This window comes from Varanus komodoensis, unplaced genomic scaffold, assembly GCF_004798865.1.
Source record: "Varanus komodoensis strain SLA01 unplaced genomic scaffold, ASM479886v1 scaffold20_1, whole genome shotgun sequence".
Lineage (NCBI taxonomy): Eukaryota > Metazoa > Chordata > Lepidosauria > Squamata > Varanidae > Varanus > Varanus komodoensis.
This window is the reverse complement of record NW_025335587.1, coordinates 2,606,278-2,633,548: the sequence shown is the minus strand read 5'-3', so window position 1 is coordinate 2,633,548 and position 27,271 is coordinate 2,606,278. Positions and strand designations below refer to the sequence as shown.

Here is a 27,271-nt window from a genome sequence, read left to right as displayed (position 1 = left end):
AGTTAGGGCTGATAGAAGGTGTAGGCCAAAACATCTGAAAGGCTCCTGTCTTAAGGGAGTGTGGTTTGAGCCATAAAAATCAGCTAGCTAGTAAAAACCTCAAACTTGAACCTTTCTAACCTTGAAACCTTGCTTTTAGCCTGGCATTTACAGAAGTGAAGGAGTCTGCATTTGGAGGCATAACTAGCCTCTGATTAAACCAAATCTTCAGTGGTCTGATGTTTTATCATGTATGAAGTCTCTGAAGTCTCTGTGCATACTTTGGTACTTGTTTATAGAAGTATATCCAACAGCTAGAAAGTTTAATAGGCATGGCTTGTTGGAGGAAAAACAAATGGGCTATTTGAGGGTTGTTTTCCTCAATGCTGCCTAGGTTTGCACAGCACAGTAGGCTGTACCTGAGTAAGTAATTCAAGAAATCGTTTCACTCAGGCGCCAAGGATTAAACAAGCCATAATGCCTTGTTTAACCTTTCATGATTGTGTGACCAGGTCATACACAGACCTTATATTCACAGTAAATTCTCACAATGCCAAAAGCAACCAATGCAGGAAAATAAGCCTTCACATGCCATAGAATATTGAAGACTGGGACTCCTCTCTTTTTTGTACATCAACTCAGCTTTCATCAACAATTCTACCCAAAAATTGAAACCCAGTCGGCCCTAAATATTGTGCACTGGAGGAGTTTAAGGTTTTTACATTTGTATTTTTGACTATGTTCAGAATTTCCAGGAACAGCTAGCCCCTATAATACATTTATGTATTTATATATTTATTTACAATAAATAGTTTATTCGATTTGATTTCTCTACTGCTCATTAACTAAGATGATTCTCAATATTAGAACTGAAAATGTGAGACAAATAGTATTAAGAATGGTGTACAGTTGTGTTTTGTTATAATATCTTCAATCCTTTTTTGAATAATATACTCCCAAAGAGCTTTGGCTTTTGGATGGTATAGAAACATAAATAATGAATGAATTACTGTTCTTCTGTAAAGCTATCCTGAATTTTACAAGGCAGTCTGAAAGTATTTTAAAAATATCATTTGAGCTAATTTGCTATACATCCCCTTCTTCTGGTTAGTGATCCTGACTCTGATATTTCCTTTGCTATGAAGACATAACCGAAAGCATTGTTAATCAGTCCAGGGATAGACATTTTCATTTACTCTTGCACTTGCACTTGTTGGAGAATTTAGAAACTTTTCTTAACACTATGGAAATAATGGCAAAATATCTTAAGAATTTAATCACATTTTCTTATTACAGTATAAAAAACATTGCTAGGTATTACTTTTGGATTATTCCTAGAATGACTTTTTTAAAATAACTTTAATAATATGCTCAGCAATCTTTCCTTGTTGCTAGGTAACACAACGGTGGATGAGCTAATGATGAGGCTGATGGCTGCAATGGAGATCTTCAGTGCTCAGCAGCAGGAAGACATAAAGGACGAGGTGAGAGCTGGACATCACTATAGACACATAATACATTTAGAGTAAGGGTCTTTTGAGACAATTAGAAATGCCGGATTCCTGGAATTAGTGCAATACCTATGCTAGCCCCTGTTGAGTACCAGTTGCTTATAATATAAACAAATGCTAAGGAAAACAGGGCTCCTGCACTGTAAATATTTGTGTAATGAAGACGTTTTTGAAGGTTATTATGCAGAGTAAGAGAAGCTGCACCTGACAAAATGACTTATTCTAAACAACTTGACAGGAGTGTTGTTTCTATTCTATAGGTAAACCTAAACACATAATACTCTAGCTGTACTAAAGTACTGTAATGGAGCAGGGCTTGAGATAGCCTTGCTGTAGCAAGGATTATCATCTGCAACTTTCTAAAAAAGAAAGAGATGTGTACCATAGTGACAGAAATGACCATACAGACTTTAAATAACTATTTTTTTAAAAAAATGCAGGAACAGGTTCATGATATATTATATGCTACAGAGAGAGAGAGTTCTATTAAGTGTTCTCTACTTTTGAAATGGTAAGAATCAACATTCCATTCTAGGTGCTATAGCAAGGGATACTGAGTCTTATCAGTGCTGAACTGATAAGGGCTAACATAACAAATTAAAAATTCATCAACTGGATGGGAAGACTATAAAAAGTATCACAGTTAAGATGCAAGTACAGTCACTAGTGATGCAATGACAAATGAATTCTGAGAAAATGGGATATTCTTGTAGCAGAAGTACTCTGTTGAGGGAAGGCATCTCGGTCTTCTGGAGGAAATGTGAAGAAATTGCATTAATTAGAACTATGAAAATTAACTGTAACAGCCAAATATGCGATTACAGAAATAAAGATTATTTAGGGTGGTTCATATTACTATTATTTTTTCAGTGAAAACTTGTGCAACAAATATTGTTTCAGAGATGGTATCATTACTTTAAATTATATCAAGGGGAAAGTGGAAATAATAAGATTGTCAGCCCAAAATATCTTGTGTCAGATTAATACAGTTGAAAACATGACTATCTGGAGTAAGAGATTTCAGATGATTAAAACATATATTTATACAAAGATATTAATATTCACATTTATTTCTTTCTATGTTGGGAATATATTTCACAAAAATTAACACTATATTTTTCTTACCTACCTTTTAAGATAGGAAAGCAAAAAAACCCAAAACTTTACACTCTAGCAAAGCATCATTCATTATACCAATATGATAATCACAGTTATTAATGATAATAATGATATACACTAACATAGTTTTTCATAGAAACTAAAGTGAGCAAATGAAAAGACAAGGATTTCCTGAACTGTCAGTGTTTCATGTACATAAAAAGTAGAGACAAGCCAAGTATACCATAGTGAGATGTTTATCTGTTACTCTGTAAATTGAGAGTGACATTTGCAAATAATGAAGTACTTAGTTAGGAATTTGTAATAATGGGTTTGTTGCCATTCAGGATTATTGTTATCCTGGGTGTAGAGACATTGATTGTCAATAATGCACTAAACACATTTTTCAGCCATTTAAATCTTGTGTTGCTTTAGTACAAGATTTTCTTATTGTATGATAATCAGAATGTGTGTGTGAATTTATACCAACTATGTCCATTTTACTCTATTTGTTTCTCATAGCTCATTGCCAATGAAATGACTTTTACTTCCTTTGTATTCTCAACAGAAATTTTAATTATGGAGTTCCAAAATTAAAATCCATGGAAGAATGTAATTGAACATTTTTATTGCAAGTTAGCAGCAAGGAATCAAGAAATACAAACTCCTTCACTCATTTTCTCTTTCACACACAAACATACACTCATGTTCTAAAATTCAGGTCAAAAATGACTGGGATGTTTAGTATATAATAAGCTAGGTTATATATTATCTTGGCTTACAAGTTTGAAGACAGTGATTGCCACTTTTTAAAATTGGTTGAAGCTAATTGATATACCTGCCTCACTTGTGCACTTTTAAAGCATCATTACTAAATTCATCTAACCTAATCCAGCACTCAAATTCTTGTTTTGGCTGCCAAGGATAAGATAATTCAGATAGCATTGTACTAATCACTTTTATTTTAGCAGGTGGCTATTCCCAATCAATATTGTGTTTTAACAGTGTTTTATGCAGTGGGCTTTGGTGCTCTAGCTTTTGCCTGGAGCCTAGCACAGATCCAGCACTCCAAGTGCAGTTAGTGAAACCAGGGAGAATGCCATTGCCAGTGCCCGCTTATTCTCTGGTGCCATGTGCCTGAACACGGAATAGCTACAAAAAACTCACACAAAGCCAACGCTTTTTGGTAAAGTTGGCTTTACCAAGTGCTATTACAGACCCGCTCCCTTTCCTCTCCAGTATTCAAGAGAGGTCTCCACAACCTGTAACTCTTTAAGCCCAAATTAATATTGAATTGTGTCTTCCAAATGTTTTCAGAACTACCACCAACCTGATCTTGCAATATTTGGCCCTTGGTGGGTCGCTGTACATAGCTGATGAGAAAATTTATGGTGACTTCTCACTTTCAGAGAAGCAGCAGTGTAAATTGAGGGGCCACCAAATGTCTCGGACTAGGGGTGGATGTACAGCACATGCATTTTCACATCTACCTGGAGAACAAGAAACAGTTACAAGCCATCCCTGCATCTACTTGTTGATGTGTGTGTGGGGAAAGGGGGATGGAACATAAATAGTTACAAAAAGTTGAAAAAAAAATTCTCTGTGCCTGTCACCTGCAACAAAAGTATGGTTAAACCAATGAGGTGACATGCTTACAGAGACAGTGTTTGGGAATGGCCCCTTAGAACTAGAACCCTGAATCTTTCATTCAGAGTCCTGGATCTCTGGAAGGCCATCTGCCCCCTCATCCAGTTATCTAGGGGTGCTGTGGTTTATCGAGGCATTGGTCCTGGATTTTTAAAGCAATGACCTTGATATTTAGAATTATCCTGTCCCAATTGTCATCATTAGCCTTGATACAAGCTTGTTTCTTCCCTCTGAAATCAGTAGCCATAAATTATTAGGAAAATTTTGGACTCACTCTGACGACAGACTAATTGGGAGGGTGGATGAAGGGACCAGACTTTTAAAATAGAAGGAGCCTGGCACCTTTCCCTTCACAATCTAGTCATTATTTTCATTAAGTCCAGAATCCAAAATTGTCTAGCAGCACCACTGTCACCTGGCTTTCCTAGAATACTTGACCCCGCAGGGACTGGCCAGCCACTTACTGCTGCATAACTGCACTTCTGCCTTGTGCCATTGTAAGCCATAAGAGCATTGGCTGCTCATGTATTAAATGGAGTGTCAGAGGCCTTCCTTCCTATTTCCTTAGAACTGGCCTGGTCTTCTTTCCCTGGGGGAGAAAGTGAGATTGCTGTTCATTTTAACCCTGTTTTGTATCTGAACCTTCTGGATTGGTTGGGCTTTTTGTCCAGTGCTTCTCCTTCTGCTGCTTCACCTCCCCATCTTCTTTACCAAGGTTCCTGCCCCCCCCCCCCGAAATCACATGCTATCCTCTCTCCTGTCCATAATCTCTTTTTTACAAATAGGAATGTCCTTAGGAAACAGAATCCTTTAAAGCACACACAAGCACTGACTTGAGTGCCTCACGCAGCTGCCTGAGACAATTGTTTCAGGACATCATGAAAAAGCAGCAATTTTTTGTTTTTTGTTGTAGTATTTTCACTGCCAGGAAAGGGAAGAGAGGTGCTTGTAGAGTCTTTAGTCACAGATCAAAGCAACTTGACAGGCTTTAAGTAGGGAAGGTGCCATTTGCTGCTCTTCAGGCAGCAAATGCTTTTGGAGCCAGCCCTGGATATAGCTATAAAAATGGGAAAAGATAGCTAAGATGGGAAATTATATGTGGTAGGGAAACAATTGGGAGTATAAAGATGTAGATAGGGTAATATTCAGTATTCCATCAGATTTACTGTGTAATCCACAACGTGTTTACTCAGAAATAAGTCACACTGAGTTCAGTGGAATTTACTTCTAGGATTGAAGTCTTACTCCTTGTAAATGAACTCAGAACTGCAACCTGCCTTAGCTACCCTGAATATAGTGCCAGTATCTTGATCTAAAGCAAAACCTGGAGATTTTTTGAATTTGGTAATTCAAAAAAAGCAGACAAAGGTAGCTGTGCTGGTCAATGAGAAATAAGAAACCCAATCCATAGTTGGGCAAGGCCCTATTAATCCTATTAAATCCTGATTGATCCTATTAAAAGTATCCAACTACTGTATATATGCATTTTGTTACTTTAAGAGTTCTAGAAACTTAATAGCACAACATTTTGTATAGGTTTCAGGATTTCAAGAAATCAGAACCCAAAAAATATAACAAGACAGTCAGAAAGGTGTTTTAGAATTCCAGAAGGTAACATTTTAAATAAGATGAGTAGTCACCTTTTGCAGTACTTATCTCTTCACCCTTACCAACCAGGAGCAGCGGAGCAATATTCTCCAGACCTGGACTTTCTGTTTGGTGATGTGTTGCCTGTAGGTGATGGGCAGGGGTTAAACAACAAATGAGGATCATCCCAAAATTAAATGCTTGAGGAGGGTTGCTCCCTAGTAATTGTGTAAATTTGCAGCCTAAGACCATGAGGTGTTATAATCTACAGTGTACTGGCACAATCTTGTTAGTGTGCTATATTCAGTTTGGCTAATTAATCACTAGATGTTTAAGATGCCAAATAGCTCTTTCCTGGTCCCTAACATGCCATTCTGCACACTTAGATTTGGGCCTGAAGGAACCAATGGTAGACACATGGAGAGTAAATTTTAAGCAAGCACAGTTTGGGACAGTGCAAAGTTCTGTCTTGAAAGCAAGCTAGAGGTGATGTGATCTTCTACTATAATTTAAATTATAGTAATCACGTCTAATCACGCACATAGATTTGGATATGTAAACTAGCATATGCAAAATCATGTGATTTTTGGTTTTTTGTGTGGGTTTTATTTATTTTTGTGCTTTGTGGGCATGAGCTCCAGGGCCTAACACTGCTCCTCCATGCTTAGAAAGGTTATCAAAACTTTCCACTAAACATGTGAACATCTCTAAGGCAGCTGTGCATTGGTACTTGCGTGCATGTCAGCATCCACTTCCTTTTCTTTTCTGGTGCTAGGTAAATGCCTGCATAGATTTTGTACCCCTCAGTAACTTCAGCATTTAGGGTCATTTGAGGAATGGATTGGTTCTGTTCCTCAGAATTACTTTAAAGTTGAAAACCTCTGCATGTTTAGACAGAGAAGTCTTCTGGCTGGGCTTGCTTGGCTGGCACTTGTAGGACTTTTTTCTTTATAATAAACTTAGGATTGTGCCCTAAGAAAAATAACTCACTGGGTAAAGGAGTGTGCCAAATAGGGAGTGTGTAATAAACAATCTATACTTTATGTACTTAAGAAGAGGCGTTGGCATGTGAAACAAAATATTGGTTTTTGGTGGGTTGTTAGATAACATGTAACTCTTTTTTTATATAAAGCTTGTTTCTGGCAACTTGTGTTTAAATAGCATCTTCTTTTTTCTAGGAAAGACTTTAATGCATTTACATGACCATTCATTCAAAATGTGACAATAGCAAGCAGGATACAGATTCCGGTTTCTGTTACTGTTTTCTTAGTAGCAACAGTAAGTCATCACAAACCACAAAAAGATAAACAGAAAGTTCTTCTGAGGTTTTTGGTGTTGCATTTTTTTCAGTCAACACATATCCTTTTATTGTACAATGCAGCACAAAAGATGGTTTTGTGTATATAAGTAAGCTATATTTCAGCTGGGGGAAAAATCCATGAATGCATTTCAAGCTTTATCTTTTGGTAGCTTGTATGCCTAAAGTTCTTCGAAACGCACAAATAGGTATGTAGTATAGTTCAGCTTAGATGGTGTCCTCATATATAGTTATCAGAGTATAGGACAGGAATTTTCAGTTATTGTGTGTCTCCCTGGATAGAGGATACATTTTTTAAGCTTCACTCACAGTAGCAGAAGAAAAAAAAAAGGTCAATGCATATTGCCCAGTGCTGCCCTGAGCCTGGGAACAACAAAATGGAAGAGCTGAATGAATTAATGGCAAGTTAAGTATTGTTGTGAAAAGTGGTACTATAAAAATAAATTGCTCTACTTGTATCCTAGTGCTCATAAACAAGAATGAGACACTTTGCTTCTTGTATTGCATTGCCATGGAAGACCTGGTCCTAACCTAGTCGTATTCTGACTAGGAAGGGCCAGAGGAAAGCTTATACCTTTCTTGGCAGCTTCCCTTCTTGAAAACTGGTGCTACACTAATTTGAGTTAGATCTCTAGAGATAGAAGAACTAAACCTTAAACTGTTCCCAACCCAGTATGCTCGCTCATCTTATATTGCTGCCTTCTCAAATAGGAAGAACAGTAGTAATTTTATCTATTGGAGAGTGAGTTTCTGTCTTTGAGACTGGCCCAGGATATTTTGTGTCTGAGTCAGAGCAACACACTCTTCCCTCTGTGGATCTTCTCTCAGAATCAAAGAAATCGGGATAATTTCCTTGATTCTGTGTATGCCCTTATCTCAAATCTCAGGGCACATGCAAGAGTTTACTGGATCACAATAGTTACTGCATTCAGTACCCTTTAACTACTTTGTGATTGAGCATATGATTAAAAGTAATTTACTGACAAGCCTTGGCTTTTAAATTACTCAGAAGAATGGGCTGATTAAAGACTGGTATGTATGTATCATTCCCACCCATTCCACTCACATATAATATATATTTTGGGTGAAATGGTGTCCTGTACTACAGAGTGCAAAAATGGAATGGGAATGGTAGTCCAGATTAAGGTATATATAGAAAATCTTTGTATTTACAGTTTTGAATACATTACAGAAAAACACAGGGGTTTCTCGCAGAGTAGCATAGACATGAGTTACTGTCTGTATAATAATCTGTTGCCCTGCACTGACATGTGGTCCTCCAGATGATGTTGGACTACAGCTCATATCATCCTGCACTATTAGCTATGCATTCTTGGTGTGATAGGAGTTGCTATTCAACAACATCTGGAGAACTACACGTTGCCCACCACTGCTTATAAACTTAAGCATTCCTAGGTTGTCTTTGAACAAGGCCCTCTTCTCTGATGCAGCTGCCCCCATCACTGGCTGGTTAAAGATTAGCACAGGGTGGTGTGAGTGTGGTATTTGATCTATGGTCTATAATTTAATACATGGTAGTTGCTGGTGATGATGGACAGTATATTTCTAGAACCCTGCCTCTTCTGTGTTTCAAAGCACGGGTTCCTTCTGTCAATATGGCACCTACCTCTTGCTGGTTCTGTTTAACATCCAAATGAATGTAGCAGCAGGCTTTTAAAGTTCTTTGCCTGGCATTACCATGATTATTATTTTTTTCATTGTAAATTAAGCAAAAAATACGTAAAATCTGCTGCTCCTGACAAACTGCCACCTGAAAAAGCCCACATCACCCTGCTTTATGGTAAAGGGACTTCTAGTTCTAGACTACTTTTGTCTCTGCTAATAGGAAGTAAATAGTAAGTAGATATTTGCAGAAGTAGCTAAGATGTAGAGATGGCTAATTAACAAAATACTTTGTTGCTGGTAGTGTTGACTATACCTGAAGAATGAATTGACAGACTTACTTGTCCAGATGACTAACCTTCAGGAAATTGATGTACTTTATTTGAATTCTGTATTTACATCCTGAGTCAGCAGTAGGAATTTTTCAACCTTACAACAGTGGCTTCCCAGAATGTTTTAAAAAGATATAGGCAGCTAAGTGATTGTGGAGTATATTGTGCTGTATTGTCCTAGTAACTGCCAATCTTATTCTGAGCAATAACGTCCTTGAGAGGATGCGAACTAGTGGCTGCTTCTGCTCCTAAAGAGATCAATTTTAATTGGGCAAGATAAAGTCCTTCAGTCTCAATTTAAAAGTGGGTAGACCTGGCTGGGAACTCCAAGAGAAACAGCATTTACTCAGCCTTTTGTGTTTGAGGAGTGTACAGTGTTAAAAAGACATGTCTGCAGCTTCATTGTTTACATTTGGCTTTTAACTTGACTGATGAATGATGATTCTAGCATTGCATGATAGGCAAGAACAGATCCTGAATTTGTCACATATGAAACTAATAAGAAGAGATCTGTGCTTAAATAATGGAATTACAATTCAACACACCTGTTTGAGCCTCCCTTATACATTTTTCCTCTCTTGCCTGAGGAAGAGACTTCTCAATGGATTACAGTAACACTTTTTGACAAGCTTATACAGGGTGGAGTTCCTATGTACTGACAGGGCCCATTTGATGATATCTCGATAATGCATTCTTTTTATTTTTGCTGTCAGAATTTATTACAGTAAAAGCACTGACTGTTACACAGCTGGTCTGACTTGTCCACATTTTGAAGTTAAGTAACATTAGGTCTAACATAGTGTTTATTTTTCTTGTTATGCAACATTTAGCACTCAATCCTTTAGGATATGATTCATGGTAGATCTATATTGTCTCACAATTGCTTGGAAACCCCCTCACCCCCTTAAATCCTTGTGAAAACCTGTATCCACTTTGACTTCCTATCAAGTAATATTTCACTCTTCCATCTGAAAAATATAGTGATGGTTGTTTTTAAGTTGTGGAAATACAAGTAACATTGGTAAAGGCCAGAAGAAGGATTATAAGCTATCCTGAACTGTTTTTTGATCTTTGAACAGGGTAGAATTCTGTTTAAATTAGTGATATAGAATTAATATGTAACCAGAAAGACATTAGATGACTTCACAAAATAGCCATCAGCTGCTTCTAAAATACCTTATTTATCTGTATTATTCTACTTCCAGGGAGCAGGTTTCTATTTACCAATTTTAATATGCCAGTTTGTTTATGAATAGTTTATGACTAGCCAATTCTGACTCCTTGGCCTATATCTGTAAGAAACGTTTGATGATATTTCTGGAGTGTATAGATAGCAAGTTAAATATATTTCAGTATTCAGCTTTGCCATTTATATAGCAATAGATATATGAAGATGCTTCTCTCAAAGAGACCTGGTGAGCAGGAAAGTGATATATACAATTTGTATACAATGTATAATAACATTGGTTTATTTTTAATTGCACATTAATATGTAATAGTTAAACATTTTGTCATACTGACTACGTTCAGACAATCATATTATTAGGCCTCAATATGAATGAACCTTTAATTCATGCGGACAGCTTCTTCTCTTTATGTGACTGAGAAAACTTGGAAGTAACTGGGGAAAATTTGGTTATCAGGTTTGGAACCAACTATGACATTCAATCATAGTTAGAACTATCTAGAAAAATGATACTTGAGGATAGTATATATGCATTACTTTCCAAAAAGGTTGTTATACCTGATTGCTGTTTGTCTGTGTTCAGTTACATAACATTTCTAGTTGTAAGCCCTGTAAGTCCTTTGTTGAAGTAATATTTGGGCAGATTTGTGATGGTAAGTAGGGTGACCGAGTGTGTGTATGTTTTGTTGTTGTTGTTGTTGATTGGTTCTGACTCTGTACTTTTAACTGCAGCCTGAGATGTAGAAATTGGTGGAGTGAAACTTTTTTGAAAAAATAGAGCTTTACCTCCTGCATTTCTGCATGTCACACTACTGTTAAAAGTTATAGGAATAGTAAAAAAAAAAATGGGCAGTCTTTAAAAGGTACCTTAAATCTGTTTAAGGAAAGACATGCATTTGGGAAAAAGCCAATTGTGAAGAGTTTTTAAATTATTTTCAAAATGTAATAACAATAACATTAGGAAGCCTTTTTCAAAAGAAAATCTGTATTTTTTAAAAGAACATAGAAATCTGTGGGTTTTATTTTGGCAGCTTTTATCTGCTTTGTTAAATATACTTTCTTATGTATTACATTATAAAAATAAAAGGGTGTCATCATTAGAGGATCAAATTAATGTTTTCTATTATGATGCTTTGTTTAGACAAGCTGGGTGTTTTTTCTTTAACACTCCCATGACTAGCTGCAGGCACTAATAGTTTTAACTTCAGGTGTGGCTCAATAAAACTTAAAAATAGATTTTCAGCCTTTGAAAATATAGAAGGACCAGTGTAAAAAGATGGTCTTATCAACCTGCCCAAAACATTAATAATGCGGTAACTACTTGGGCATCCTGAAGGAGAAATTCTGCTACTTAAAAGAAGCTTCTGTCCTATATTCACTTCTGATGGCAGTGGGATGTAGGGTAAGACTTCCTGTGGCAATTGTGGCAACATGTCTATTTTGCTAATCGTTTGCCTATGTGGTTTCCCATGCCTAGTTGGGGCTTTAAATGTGTTGCATAAGAATGCCTGCTGGGCTAATATTGTTAGCTTATTTTTGAAACTAATCTTCAGGAAGAGACTTCTCAGGAATTGCAGATGAAGGGGCTGGGGTAGGCCTTCCTTTGAATATGGGTGTGTTTTTTATATAGAGAAAGAAGGTATCAATGCCAGCTCAAACAGCAGCCAGTCCTCTCTAATTTGACATAATTCCATTCTAATTTGGGGCAGAATAATAGCTTTGTTTCCAGAGGCATTCCCAGGGAAAACAACATAAAAGGAATACTACAAAACTGTTGAGAAAATTGTAGCATTGGTGAAATTCTCCCCCACCTCATTAAAAAAAAATACTCAGCCACCTTATCTTTGAAAGTTTGTCCTTCCAAAATGGTTGCAAACAGGAATTAATGGTTCCACAAAAGTGTGGGTAGGGAGGGATGGGTAAATTCAGTCCCACGTCAAAGTAAACTGATTTATAAGTAACACAATTTAAACAAAGCTTGAGATGTTTAAGTGAAAAGAAAAATGCAGCTTGCCTGTAGACTAAGTCTTGTCAAACTTGCTGTCAGTTTAATTTACTTTTAAAAGTTTTCACAGTGTTTCCCCTCAAGCTGCCAGTTCAAAGTTGTTGTGTTGTCATACTGACTTCATCAAATGAATAATATAACAACAATGTAGTGGTGGTGTGCAGACATACAGCAGTTCTAAGTGACAACTAAACAATGGAAGATTTCAATATTTATTTATTATTATTTATCAAAAGCTTTTATATGCCATTGGTATAAGCTTTTATACCAATGGACTGTAGAATAAGCATTGTAAAATCTGTTCTGATAGAGTGAAAGTTCTGTCACTCAGCTTGATTTACAGATTTATTTTTCTTTTGGGGTTTCAAAGGACAACCTATTTTGGGTCCTTTTGGCCCAATACATGTAGCAGGACACACTCTGAATTTGTTTTCTGACAGTTCATATGTTTGCTCCTACACATTCTCCCATAAGCCCAATTCAGGGTGCTGGTTTTAACCTGTAAAGCCCTATATGGCTTGGGACTACAATACCTAATGGAATGCCTCATCTGACCGCCATCTGCCTGAACTCTGTGATCAAGATCTGGGCTTGCTTCTGATTGCCACCTTCAAAGGAGGCTCAGTTGGTGGCAACAGGGAAATGGTTTTGCCAGTGGCTGACCCCTAGATATAGAACAAGGTCCCCCATGAGACCTGCCTGCTACTAATTTAGATATCTTTTTAGCACCAGATTAAGACTATTCTGTACGACAAGACATTTTATTTATTTTATATTATATTGATGCTATGTCAACTGCCTAACAGGTCCTGTGACTTAATTGTATAAGCTACTGTGAGATTTTTATATTTTGTTTTACATTTGGCTTCTAAATTCTGTATTGTATCTTTATCATGGTTTTTGTTATTTTGTATTTTATTTGCTAATAATGATAATGATAAATGCTTCTCCCCACACATACATTTTTAAATGGTTTTGTTTGATGCTGTTTCTTCTGTGGAATGCCTTTTTTCGTAAACTGGATCACACAGTTCTAGGCAGGTATTGTTGGCCTGACAATATCTGCGAATTATATCTGAGGAAAGATTTTATCGTTGGTGGTGGTGTCATTTCCCCTGACATATGCTACCTATTGCTATTTTATAGCAAAAAAGGCAAGGTATAAACTGGGTGTGTGTGGAAGAATAAACAAACTTCCTTCCCTTAGCTGGTTACTGACAAATTTCATATTTTCCAGCCTGCAAGGTTTTCAGGTAGTACTTTGTTCATCTATTTTTAATGAATAATAATTATCTAAGTTAAGTACTTGCATGCACATTATGCTTTTGAATCTAGGCAAAATTAAGTGCTTGGTATTCACATTTTGCCAACAACTTGAAGTGAGCAATATCCCTGGAAGGCTGTCAAAGAAGTGAAATGTCATTTGGTTTCCAGTGACCTGTGAAGTGGTTAGCAAGTATATCTTGAAAAACCTGCAATTAATTACTTGGAGGAGAACTTTAAATGGTGCTTCCCTTTTTAAAGGATACTATATTTTAAATCTAAAGCATAATCCTTGGAAGAATCCTAAAAAGGAAGAGTTTTACTTGGAAAAAAATAAAATTATATATATGAATGCAGACTATTTACAAGAACTGGCTCAACTTTGGAAGTAACTATGGGACAGCAATAGTTGGCCATGTGTATTAGTTTACAGAGGGCAGTCCTCTGTTTTGAAGGCAGTCACCTGGATTTCTGAACTAGGAGCCTTTATTAGCACAGGAACAGATAATTTAATAACTGATTATTTTAACTGTTTTATAGTCAATATTAATTATGTGACTGTATTTTCATATATTGTAAATTTAACAAATAAAAATACTTTTAAAAAAGGAAAAGCAAGGGGCTTTAAGTTGTCCATTCATACTTATCACTTGGACCTCAAGTTGATCAGAAATGCAGATCACCTGGTAAGTGTCTTCCCACCTTGGATGTACTGCATCTCTAATTAAATTTGCTTTATCACATCTTAATTTACATCTACACTTATAAATCAGCACATTTTATGAGACTCTATGTATGTATATATGGCAGTGTCTTATTTCTTATGAATGAAAATCTTGCACAATATGAGAACTTTATATTTAAACTATGTGCTGCTTTCATAGATATATCAAATAACCTTACAAAATTAAAAGAAGAAATCATGGATCATGGACAGCAAATCCAGCATAAAGCAAGAGTAACAGAAATAAATTCGCAACAGCCAATTGATTTTTTTAAGGGCTTTGCTTACCTTTAAAAATCAAGCAAGGGAAAGGCAGTATCCAATGCCTTTGAAAGTAAACTCCATATTGCAATAAAAACAAAAACATCTGCTCTTGTGAAGAGACTTCTCTAACCAGCTCATAGAATGAACTATGAAGGCAGGGCCATATCAGATTTTTAGGTCCAAATAAGCAGGTGTTCTCTGTTAGAAAGGTAGGTTCATAGTCAAATGGCTTCACAATATGAGATAAGGATTTTGATTATTAGGCTATATCTGGGTTGTAGTCCCTGCTTGGTTATGCTAATTGGGTGACACTGGGCTAGTTACAGACTCTCAGCCCAACTTAACTCACAGGGTTGTTTTTGTGGGAATAAGATTGAGAGCAAGAGAAGGAGAATTTTCTAAGGCACTTTCAGTTTGTTGTAAGGAAATAATAAATACTGTTTCAAATCTCTTCTGCCAGATTAGTACCACTTACTTGCAGTCTCATCTCTCTCCTTAAATATTCACGTTCCTTCCCCGCAACAGGTTTTGGTACTGACTTTAATACTAATCACATTCATCTTGACTTTTGAATTCCAAGTAAATTTATGTACAGGATTTCTAATTTCTCAAGGGAGATTACAACTTTCCAAAAACAATAGCTAAAATAGAAATTAAAATGGGGAGAACTCATGTAAAAATGTAATAACCAGTAACAGTGTATCATTCAGAACTGTATATTTGACAGGCTAGAAACCTGCTGGAACAAAAAGGTCTTCAGATAATGATAGAATGTCATGAGGGAGGTGACCACATGGATATCCTGGGCAGGGCTTTCCTGCACCTAGGCCCAACCATGGAAAAAGACTTCTGCTTTCCAATCAGGTACAACTTGGATAGAGGCTGGACACATGAGAGAGCCTGTCCTGATGGACTGAAGGGATGAGCACACCTACTTGGAAGGAGTAAACAGTTTATATAAACTGGTTTATGTCTTTTTCAATCTCCAGAAGCAAAATAAAAGCTATTTCTTGGGAATTAGTAATCAAAACAACACAGTCCAGGAGACTGCCTACTCAGACAGAATTTTTATACTGTTTGCTAAAAACATCACTGAATAATGTTTCATCAGCTGAATTTCAGCCCTGAAGTCCTCCACTATGATAGACAAATTATTATACCTGAAGCAGAAATCAAAGTGGCCATTTTGGAATCCAGGGAACAGCTGCTCCTCTGCAATCTGCTGCCTAAGTGGCTGCTTCATGTTGGTTCATGGAAGCCATGAAACATGTTCATGCAAAAGCAACACTGCAGCGCAAGTATGTGGCAACAGCACTAATGACAGACAGATTTGCTCATGCATCATGCTGTGAGGAGAGACTGCTTTTCAGCCCCACGGATGCAATACTGCTTTGTGAGCCTTCCTGGGACTTCTTAAAGGGCAGGCTATAAAGTTTGAAAATAAATGCATGAATAAAATGAAGCCAAAAGAGGATCTCTGATGGATGAATAGTAGCCATTCAGCAAGAGAAGGTTGAACGTGACTGATGCAAACAATACGAAGGAAAGGGAGGAGGGCAGGTACATGGTTTTCTTAATAGAGGTAGTTCTACCTTGCTACTGCTGTTTAAATACAGCTGCAGATAGAAGTACTGCAAAAGGGATATGTCCTTTATTGATGCTCCAAGGCCTCAAGAAACCTTGGGAGCAGGGCTATTTCTGGCAGTGTGCAAATATTTATTTTTGAAACTATGAAAGGGTATCACAATTTTCTCAGTAATCTTTTCTTACACTGATGAAGTCCTGTACTGCAAATTGCTTGCTCTGCAATGCAACATTAATCTTAATTAAAACATAGTATTAAAAAACTATGCAAATATTTTACGTAGTTAACTCTCTTACTTGGATAAACAACTTTCCATTGTCTGTGAACTTGATTAGAAGGTGTGTCTGCATAAGAAACTGTTCACTTTGAAATAGAGGTTTAGCTGCAGCATTTCACATCTTTGTGCCATAGCAAGGCAATCATGCATAATACGTCTTTACATTCCTGACATCCCTTTCATTGTCCATTTGAAAGAATAATGCCAAGAGGAAGAAATAAACCCAGGGGAAATGCCTCAAACTGTTGGAGAAAATACAGTGCTGTACCTGTCACCACCTTGAAAATCTGGTTGAGGTAGATTTCTGCTGTTCATGCTCAATATCTTCAACCCAGATTCTTCATTCCCCATGCTGTCATGAAAGTGAAGATTAGAAATGTATTTCAGGTGTATTAATAGTTGTCCGCACCGAGATCACATTTCTTCAATGTATATTAAAAGCTAAGGTATTAAAGATGCTGAATAGTTGATTAGTCTGCTTCTTCTTTTCTTTCCTAAGTTTGACAATTTCAGACTTACCTGATTTTCTCTGGAACTTTTTCTAGTGCCAGTTTTGATGATAATGTAATTTCCTACAAGAAATGTTGCTTACACACGCACGTGCGCACACACACAGCTTTTCAATCTGTAGATTCCATCGAGTGACAAAGTATTTTACAGTAACTATACATTATTGGGTAACTTGGTATCACTCCTTGGATGTGGCAGACTAGCAGAATAGTTTCTGGTCTCTTGTTTTCCTTTTTTCAGATGATTGCTCCTGAGAGGGAATCTGGGTGTGCTTAAGATTTGTGTAAACTTTGAAACCCATGTAGATTTTAAGATACCACGTTATAAATAGTAAAAGATGTTAATGTTTTCTTTTCTGGCAAGTTTTCCAGGTTTCACATATGTGTTTTGCCACCTTTTCTAAAATTATAGAAACTGGGAAGAATTCATAGTACTGAGCTGAGTACATTCCACAATCTTGGAATGACACAAGAGAAGGCCCGTCCACAAGTGGCAGTATTGTCCTATGCACTTCTTAGCACCTAGACAGACAAGACAGATTGTCCTTTAGATAATTCAAAAAAGTCTAGAAGAGCAGAAATGAACAGATTGATACAGGAACATACCCCAGTATTTCTTTCTGGGTTTCTATTACTGATGTTTGCAGGTCATTTTTTGTTGGTTTACATTGATAAAAGAAGTTTGCAATTTGAAAACAGTTTTTCAGATGTTTTTTAAAAAGGAGCCAAACTTAAATACTGGGATTTTCAGAGCAGAGGTTCCCAGAGGTTTGGTAATGTATTCCTTCAAATACAAAGCCAGCTCTGATCTCTGGGCTTTGCTTACGGGAAAATGTATTATAAATGGGAGGGTGCCATTTAGCCTTACAGTGACCTTCTGTAAGTTGGTCATTTAAAACATTGACTTCGTTTTGATACATGTGATTTTGTATGTGTTAATTGGGCACCAGTGCCAAGGAGTGGGACTTTCTTAATAAACTCAAGTTACTTGGTCATAAGGCCCACTGAATTCAGTGGCACTTCTGCATAATGAATAGATCATTACACTGCATATGAAGCAACTCAGAGTTGGACAGAAATGTTTGGAACTTCAGTTCCCAGGACCACTGCCAGCGTGGCCAATGGTAGCTTGGGAGCTAGTACTCGAGAGAGGTACTAGTTCCCCTTTACTCTGCACTAGGCAAACCTCACCTAGAATACTGTGTCCAGTTCTGGACAACCAAATTCTTAAAGATGCAGAAAAACTAGAAGGGTCCAGAGGAAGGCAACAAAGATGATCCAGGCTCTGGAAACTAAGCCTTATGATGAGAGACTGGGACAGCTGGGCATGTTCAGCCTTGAGAAGAGAAGACTACAAGAAGATATGATAGCACTCTTCAAGTACCTCAAAGGCTGTTATAAAGAGGAAGGAAAAGATCTCTTCTCACTCATCCCTGAATGTAGGACATGGAACAACAAAATTAAACTATACCAGATTCAGGCTAGACACCAGGAAAAATATCCTAACTGTCACAGCAATACAACAGTGTAGCCAGTTGTCAAGAACAGCCATGGGCTCTCCCACACTAGAGACATTGAAGGCAAAACTAGACAATCATTTGAGTGGGTTGGTTAAATTATATTCTTCCATTTCTTCACCCTGTAGTGCAATCATACAGGAAATTTATCCAAATACTATTACTATCAGGTATAAAATTACATAATACTGATTCTTGGCTTTCTTTTTCCCTCTTCTCAGGATGAACGTGAGGCCCGAGAGAATGTGAAGAGAGAACAGGATGAAGCTTACCGAATTTCTCTTGAAGCTGACAGAGCAAAGGTCTGTAGTATGCTGTACTAGAAAATGTAAAATATATTACATTTCAGATTAATAATTGGACTTGGAAAATTTGGTTTGGAAAAGCCAATTCTGAAGCCCATTCAGACCTCATTTTGCTACCAGAGAAGTATAATAAAAGCCAGCCCATTTCCCAGTCCTTTTCAGAGAACTGCTAACTGCCTCTCTTCCACCACCCACTTACTTGGTTGAATGCTACTTTGGTGGAAGAGGTGATGGTCTTCTACACAATGCCTGACACTCTGAGGATTGTAATTTTCCAGCAGGAAAACTGCATTTCCCAGTGTTCTTAAGAATGATCCTGGAAATGATGTTAACCTATCTACAGTAATTCCCATTGGACCATTCTCAATTAGAAAGTTTGCCAGCCTGCTATTGCTTATTGCAGCTGGGGTGCCACTTGAAGTGGTGACAAAGGGTTTTTTCCCAGTAAAACAAAGCTGCAAACTTCTGCTGTCTTTTATCTATCATGGTAAGCCACCCCACAAAATAGGAGAATGTTCCTGAACCGCCCCCAAGTTTCCAGAAATACTACTCATGACAAATGGCCCCACAGAAGTTGGGAGACCCTCCCCCCCCAACTAAAAAAATACAAGAATAACAAACTTACAATTTCCCTCTCATAATACCCAAAATCAGAATTCTGAAGCCACTTAATTCTGCCTAATGGTGGAGTCATCCTTATCAGGGCCAGCTCAAGATATGTTGCTACTGAAGCAGGGAAGCAGGTCAAAGTGCACAGTACCAAAGATCAGTCACGTTATTTGGGTATCTGAATCTGAGCACAAAATCCCGCAAATACCTCTCACCTTTCCTGGCAATAAGAACACAACATTAAGTAACAATTGCTTTCCTGTCATTATACTCCAGAGCAGCTGCCAAATCAAGAGTGAGCCCAGCATGACCATTTATGTGATCCATGGGTCCCCCTCCCACTACATTTGGCATTAAAATGTTCCCCTTGCCACCAGAAGTTGTTGCTCTGCCACAGAAACAGTTTCTTCTGGGAGACAAGGTGTGACTCTTTGGGGGATACAGCCTTCCCTTGTTCCCACTGGATTGCCACAGGAATCCTGGCATTCTTTTGGGAAATGGGGTACCCAGGAAGCACATGCCTTGTTTTCCATCAGAATCAAGCACTGCTTGCTAAACTTGTGGCTTGTCCAGCATTTCAGCAGAAGCTGCTTGGTGAGCTAATGAGAGCCTGTTTCTTCTGGAAAGTAAGGTGTATGCTTCCCCGGTTTCCTATTTTCTAGCAGAATAGCTGGGGTTTCTGTGGCCAGAGAGCAACATCTGGCAACAGTAGGGAAAGAGTGTGGCTCCCAAAAGGATTCCAGGGAGGGTGCAGTTTGCCCCTTGAGCTGTCTTTGGCACTTGACGCCTAAGTGGTTTTGGTGGTTTGGAGTGCCTTCCATTAGCTTCAGCTGCAGTTCAGCTGTACCCCTATCCAGAGATAGCCTCCTATCGGTAGTTTATGTTCTTTTAATCTCCAACGTAGATTACTGCAACACACTTTACATAGGGCTGCCCTTGAAGACTATTCTAAAGCTACATCTTGTGCAAAATGTGGCATCCGGATTAATAACAGGAACCAAATACATAGCACCTATTCTGTTCCATTTGCATTGACTGCTTGTATGCTGCTGAGGGTGCTGGTTCTAACCTATAAAGCCCTACTTGCCTTGGGACCATAACACCAATGGGAGAGCACCTTAATCACCATCTGAAATGATTTCTTTATTTTTGTTCTGTAGAGGGAAGCACAAGAAAGAGAAATTGCAGAGCAGTTTCGTTTGGAACAGATTAAGAAAGAACAGGAGGAAGAACGTGAAGTAAGATATTTTATCCTTTTGTCCGGTTATATGATTTGATTAAAGGTAGGCATTGACTTAACTGTTAAGAGTGAAAAATAGGAGGAGGAAAGAGACTTCATAATAAATCATTTCAGAATTGATATTTTTGTTGAAAATAGTGAATACAGTATAGAAAGTACATTGGGGCAACCCTCATTCCAACAAACTTTTATTATTAGAATATAGGATTTCTCAGTGTATCTATCTATTTTCCATGCTAGAAGTGGGATTGCTATAGAAGAGAGGGCATATGGGCCTATGGATAATTTCATTCTTTATCTCAGGTACAATATTACTGGTGCAATCTCCCAGGGAGGTTATCATTTTGAATATGATTACTTTTTAAAATATTTTATCATTTGTGAACCTCTTTTGCCTGTGTAATAATGCATTGGTTCAAAGAGGCTTAAGGAATGCTGAACTGAATAAATGGAAAGCAATGTATGATAAAGATTTCTTGTATATCTGATGGCATTGGTGGGATTTATCCCAAAGAACTAAAAAAACTAAGGCCACACTAATAACCCAAGAAGGGAACAGGGAGGTTGCCACTTGCTGCTGCTGTGATCAGAATCTGGTTTCTCAGGTTTATGCAAGTGGAAATGGCATCACGTAATATTAAGGGAACAGAGAGTTCCCTTGAGGTCTAGGGTTACACAGAAGATTTTGCAACTATCGGATTTGTACTTATCTAGTGTACTTTCTGTCCTTCAAACATTTTGTTTCACATATTTTAAAAGAATATTGCTCTGCTTATTTAATTATGTGTTCATTCTTTCTTTCCCATAGATTTGAACATTAGATTATATAAATTGTTCTGCTGGTACACAACTTTTTAGAAATTTATGAACAGTGAGAAAATATATACAGTATGACTTTTCTTTACTGTTTTTAGAACAAGAGACTACATTAAACACTCACAAAATCTGAGAAGTACTATTCTGAGGATGGGTTGCATTGTCCACATTTCCATCTATCTTCAATTTTTATTTCAATTTTGCTTATCAGGAGGAAGATATTTTCTCTGATGGTAACCTGACTTTGGAACGCTCTCCCTAGGGAAATTTGCCAGATCCACTATTACTAGGTCATTTTAGTAATAGTGCCAGGCTAAGATTATCCTATTAAGTTCATTAGAACTTATGTTTATAAAGGATTGTGCACTTAATCAGTCTTTTAAAATAAATAAATAACATGCACAATAGTTCTTCCTCTTTCTTGAATAAATATTGTCTAAATAGGTGTAGTATTCTCTCCTGTGATATTGTGCCACTTATCCTGCCTTTTGGACACAATGGTCTTTCGGAAACTGTTTTCTTCCAGAAAGTTGCAGAACCAGTTCTGATTTCAACCTGTAGCTGCATCTCCTCATTTTAATGCAAATTGCTATAAAGAAAAGAACATAAGATATATTTGTATAGCAAAACAAATGCTTTGCTAACTCTACTGTTTATTAACACTCCCCATGTTCAAGTATATGGATTACCTATGGTCCTCCAACAGTGTTTGCTTATATGATGGACTTTCAGTTTTGCCTCTTTATTTGAAATCCAGTCATTCATCTGTTCTTATACTGAATATGTCTTTTTTAATTAACAAAATGCAGATTCTTTCTTCCTATTATGTTCTTTAAATTAGTCCACTAGTGTAGAATATCTATTGTAAACAGCCATTTTATTCTGAAGCATTTGAGACTGGTTACTTTAGAGAGGAAGTATTCTTTGCACAATGAAAACAGCTCTAATGAGCTACTGTTGTTTGTTTTTCTCTGATATAATTGCTTAGGTTCAGTAAATAATATTGCATCTGTTGTACAGCAATAGGAAATGTCAAAACACAAAGATAGAAAGCAGGTGCTTCAGTAGAGAAAATGGAAAAAAAACTAAAAGCACACCAATTTAAAAATATTTAAAATCTCCTAGACTGTAAAATCCCAATAAAATATACATATATGTGTATATAAAGAATAATACATGTACTTACTTTCTTGAAATATATTTCTAAAAATAAAATGTATGTCAGTAGATGACTTACTGAGAAGTCTTGAATCTTGAAATCAGGCCATGAACCTGATGGTGTGTGTTGTCCATTGGGAAAATCCACAAGCTAGCGCTTCCGCCCCCCACCCCAATTTATATCCTGCCTTTTTCCTGCAAAGGGCTCAAGGCCTACATCATTCTCCTTGTCCATCTTATCCCCACAACAACAACAACCCTGTGAGGTAGGTTGGGCTGAGAGTCTGTGACTGGCCCAAAGTCACCCAGTTGGCTCCATGGCCGAGCGGGGACTAGAACCCAGTTCGCCTGAGTCCCAGTTCCATGCTCTTAGCCACTACACCACACTGGCTCTCATGCAGTGGGGGTTCCCTTTGCATGCAGTGGGGGGTTTACATCTGCTCTGGATATTTCTACGAGTTTATGAGTTTGTGAGTTTATGACTGCAGAAAAAGTTGGTCCCTTTGCTTGAATTCATGCTTTGACCTGTTGGTCTTCATTTTCTTTTTAAGACTATAACTCTTCAGTCGCTTAAAAAGGAAATTAGAACTTTGTATCTATACTAGTTCTAAATGCCATGAGTTGAATCCAGGCTTCGACATATTTAGAACATAGTCATTAAAATCAATGTGACTTAAGTTAGTGACACAAATTCCCAGTGATTTCAACTGATCTTTTCTAACATTGTCTCGATCTAAATGAAGAAACTTCAACATGCTGAAAGATCAGTAAAATTGGTGGGATATCATGAAATAAGTTTATATGTTCAAAAGTTATCAAAACACATTTAGTGAAATATATTTCCACAAAATGCTCTTCACATAGTTTCATTGACAAGACATTACACTGATGATGTACACAAAATCTGGATAGCCAGGAAACTTGGCTTAAATTGTTTTATTGCAAATTTATTTGAAAAGGATCCATGCCTTTCTTATGTTCTCTTTTCAAGAATTTTGCCTGGGAGAAGGTTACAGGATTTTAATAAATTAATTTATTTGTCTAAATATTTAATGGTTTTGATTTTTACGATTTAAAAAGCAATTTGGCATTTGACAATTATTCCCTCAATCAGAGTTTTCTAAGCCCTTTCTGTCCAACAATTAAATTACCTATCATCACTATGCAGTAAACTATAGGTTTAATAATGTGTTATAAGAGGAGGATTTATTTTAATTAGTTGTTTTCCAAGCTGTTATTAAGAAATGAATAAAGATGGATGTGTTATTGAGATATAAATCATAGAACTGTTGTGTGGAAATGAACTTCAGAAGCAGGGACAGCAGGGACACTTTGAGATGAACTTTTTTCTGGGGAAAAGCACTTTTGCATACTGAAAAATTACAAATAAAAGAGCGAGAAGATCATCTCAACAGTCCCATTTGTTCATCATAGCAAGCTTAGGCAGTGCAGGCAAAGAGAAGCAACTCCAGCATTGTCCTGTCATAATAAGTGCTGTGTCAGTTCTAGGTTTTTGACAGCAGCACTGTAAGAACCTAGAGTCACTAGCTAGAAACTGTAGAGACATCTGTTGCCCAGGCAGTGCTCCTTGCTAAACTAGCAATCCTATAGCATCCTTTATGGTGGATCGAGCCTATGGGAATAGGGCAGTATATAAATATTAAGTTAAATAAATGGATGGGACACTAAGTCAAATTTAATCAATATGTACCCTGCTCAGTACAATGAACAAGTACCAAATTTATAGAACGAAAATAATAATAATAAAAATAATAATATAGCTACTCCTTCTAAACATCTCTGAAGTTGAAACAAAATGTTGTTTTCATATTTCCTTAGGCTATTAGGCTATCTCTAGAGCAATCTTTGCCTCCAGAGCCAAAAGAGGAGAGCACTGAATCACTTAGTAAACTACGTATCCGAACACCCAGTGGAGAATTCTTTGAGCGACGTTTCCTGGCCAATAGCAAGCTCCAGGTCGTCTTTGATTTTGTAGCTTCCAAGGGATATCCTTGGGAAGAATTCAAGCTACTAGGGACTTTCCCCAGGAGAGATGTAAGTAAACAAACATTCTTTGATATTCTTCCATTCATTTAATAAGTCATGCTTTATTCACTTAGTGTTTGGATCATTGTGAAAAATACCAATAATTGTGTGTCTTTGTGAGAATCTAGTTAATTATAGAATTGTAAAATTGAAAATGTCTGCTATGCAGGTTACAATTAAAGCATCCTTGACACAGGTGGCTGTGTGCTTAAATAACAGAAAAGGAGAACTTTTGAGATGAAGACTGGGTTCTTATGATCAAGATGATGTATGCCAGTTATGATCTGTCTATTTAGTATAATTATTCTGGTTGGGTATGGGTTGTTGTGACATCACAGTCCCATAACGGTGTGTGCCAGGATAGTCTACAGAACAAGCTATGGGTTTCAGGATAGTTTGTAAACTACCCCGGCCACCCAACTTTGCTGGGTTCAGATACCACAAAAGCCTGTGGCTGGTGAGAGTAATAATGTTAATTAGGTGGCTTATGACTGACATGTGCAGCCAGTGGCTTATGTCACTGTGGTTTGTTTTCCCTCCATGATCTTGCAAACGTTTCCAAAATCAGAAAGTTGTTGCAGTTTCCCTTAACATGCTGCTGTTCCAGCCGTGTCTTCTGCAGCAGCAGAGATCATGTGTGACAATATGTACTTGGGTTAGTGATGATCCTCGCTGGAATCCAGCCCACTTCTATTCATTGGACTTATGCTTGGCCCTCACTTAGGAAGTAAACTGAGCTGAGAGAAAGTGTGCAAACAATCGTGAAATTCCAGCTGTGCAACTCTCAATCTTTTTTTCCCCATCACAAGCTGCACAAATGCCACAAGTCACATGTGTGGAAGAGGAATACAGCATTTGCTTCCTTGTGGACACCCACACAAACACTCAATGTGCTCACCAGCCTTGATAAAGCAGGCCACACAGTCTGAGCAGCCAAAAGATTCCCACCCTCAAAACAGATTCATCATACATTCCGAAATGTATTCATTACAGAGTGCAGCATAGGTTAATGACATTTGTTCTAGTACTAAGCCATCAACTCTGGTCATGTGAATGCTCCCTTCTTATAGGAATAAAGCTATATTGCATTGCAATTGTAATTTATAGTAAAAGGATGATGATGTGACTTACATTAGTCATCCACATCTAACCAACAAGCAACCTCAGGAGGCTTTGGTATCTGTTTTAAGGTTTGAAGGATACAATTCAGGTTTTCAGTGATAAAGCCAAAAAAAAGGTCAATCCAAAACATGATACCTTTGTTTCAACTTTGACCTCCACTTTGCTTACCCTCTGGTATTTTATACTATCTATCTATCTATCTATCTATCTATCATTTTATCTTCCTATTAAAATTATCATTTTATAGCAGTACTGCTAAAGGCTGTTTCCTTATCTGGCTTTTTGAGATGGAGTACAGTTTGGCATTGCCAATAAGCATCTTAAAGCAAATCACTTGTTGTTGTTGTCGTTGGTAGCCTGAACCAAACAAAATTACCTTAGGCTTCATCTTTGCTTTTATAAAAGCTACATGTGCATGTTCCTCTTCCACTATAGACAGTAACCTTTCTTCTCTAATGGATGTGTGACCTAGCTGGATAGTCTGTTTGAACTCACAGCCTGGTGCATGCAATGTGCTTGTTCATCCTCTGTGCCACTATGATTTAAAGTCTTGTGGAAACTCTGTGTCGCTGAGGATTACGCTCACTCGGAGATCTCCCAGCGAGTCCAAAACCATCTCCGAGTGAGTGAGCCACCACCTCCCCACCCGCACTGCGAGGCAGTGGTGAGTGTGCATGTATAGGAGGCAGGCAACAGTGGCTTGCACACTCAGAGACCATCTCCGAGCAAGCGACCCACCACCTCCCTGCCCACGAAGCAAGCGCGTGTGCAGGTGGCGAATGCCGGTGCGGGTCGGATGGATGGCCATGGCAGGCCGGATCCGTCCCACGGGCCGTAGTTTGAGGACCCATGCTCTAAGCTGTCCCAGGCTTCTTACCTTGAGGGAAACTAGAACGGAGTTCTTCTTCATGTGCATGACACATAGCAGCTCTGCTATCTGTGGGGAACCTCACTTTGGGAACTTCCATAGCCTAGTTTTTTTGGCAGGAACCCTCCCCACCATCCCTTAGTGTACATGTGCTTAGATGGTTCCCACCTTCCCTCTCAGTTCTTCTTTGACCACCATTGTAGTTGTCTTTGGGAAGTTTCACTCATCCTTATGGACTGCATTTTTCTCCAACTGCTGAGATTTTAATCATACTATTTTCTAAAGTTTAGAATTTTCTATAATTTGTCTGTCTTTCAGTCACATTCCTGTAAGCAGTATGGTTTTAAAGGCAGCTTCCCAAAAAGTGAATAAACTCCTAGAACTTATGACCACTTCTTGTGCCTAATTTGTCTAGGAGAAAGACAGTGGAGACTTGTCCGCATTGTCAAGTATTCACAAAACGGGCACATTGCATCAAGTTGATCTCCTTAGGACTATTGTCTGGAAATGCGCCTTAGAAACTGTGCAGTTTCTGAAACTGACTACAGTTATGAGCCAGGTTTCTGTGCTTCTTCCTTTTGCAGGCAAAGTGATATTATTATCAAGGCCCAGTACACCTTTGCCTCAGAAGCCATTTCTATCCCAAATTGATCCTCTAACACCTAGCTATTCATTTACAATC

General features: G+C 37.7%; 1 protein-coding gene across 2 annotated transcripts in view; it reads left to right on the top strand.

The window, feature by feature from the left end:
- FAF1 (Fas associated factor 1) overlaps nucleotides 1-27,271 on the top strand; it is a 238,966-nt gene that overhangs the window by 178,127 nt on the left and 33,568 nt on the right. For both annotated transcript variants that reach the window (XM_044429854.1, XM_044429853.1), the window contains exons 15-18: nucleotides 1,375-1,463; nucleotides 18,647-18,727; nucleotides 20,500-20,577; nucleotides 24,393-24,608. In XM_044429854.1, coding sequence (XP_044285789.1) covers nucleotides 1,375-1,463; nucleotides 18,647-18,727; nucleotides 20,500-20,577; nucleotides 24,393-24,608 — 464 coding nt within the window. The remainder of the gene's footprint in view (nucleotides 1-1,374; nucleotides 1,464-18,646; nucleotides 18,728-20,499; nucleotides 20,578-24,392; nucleotides 24,609-27,271) is intronic.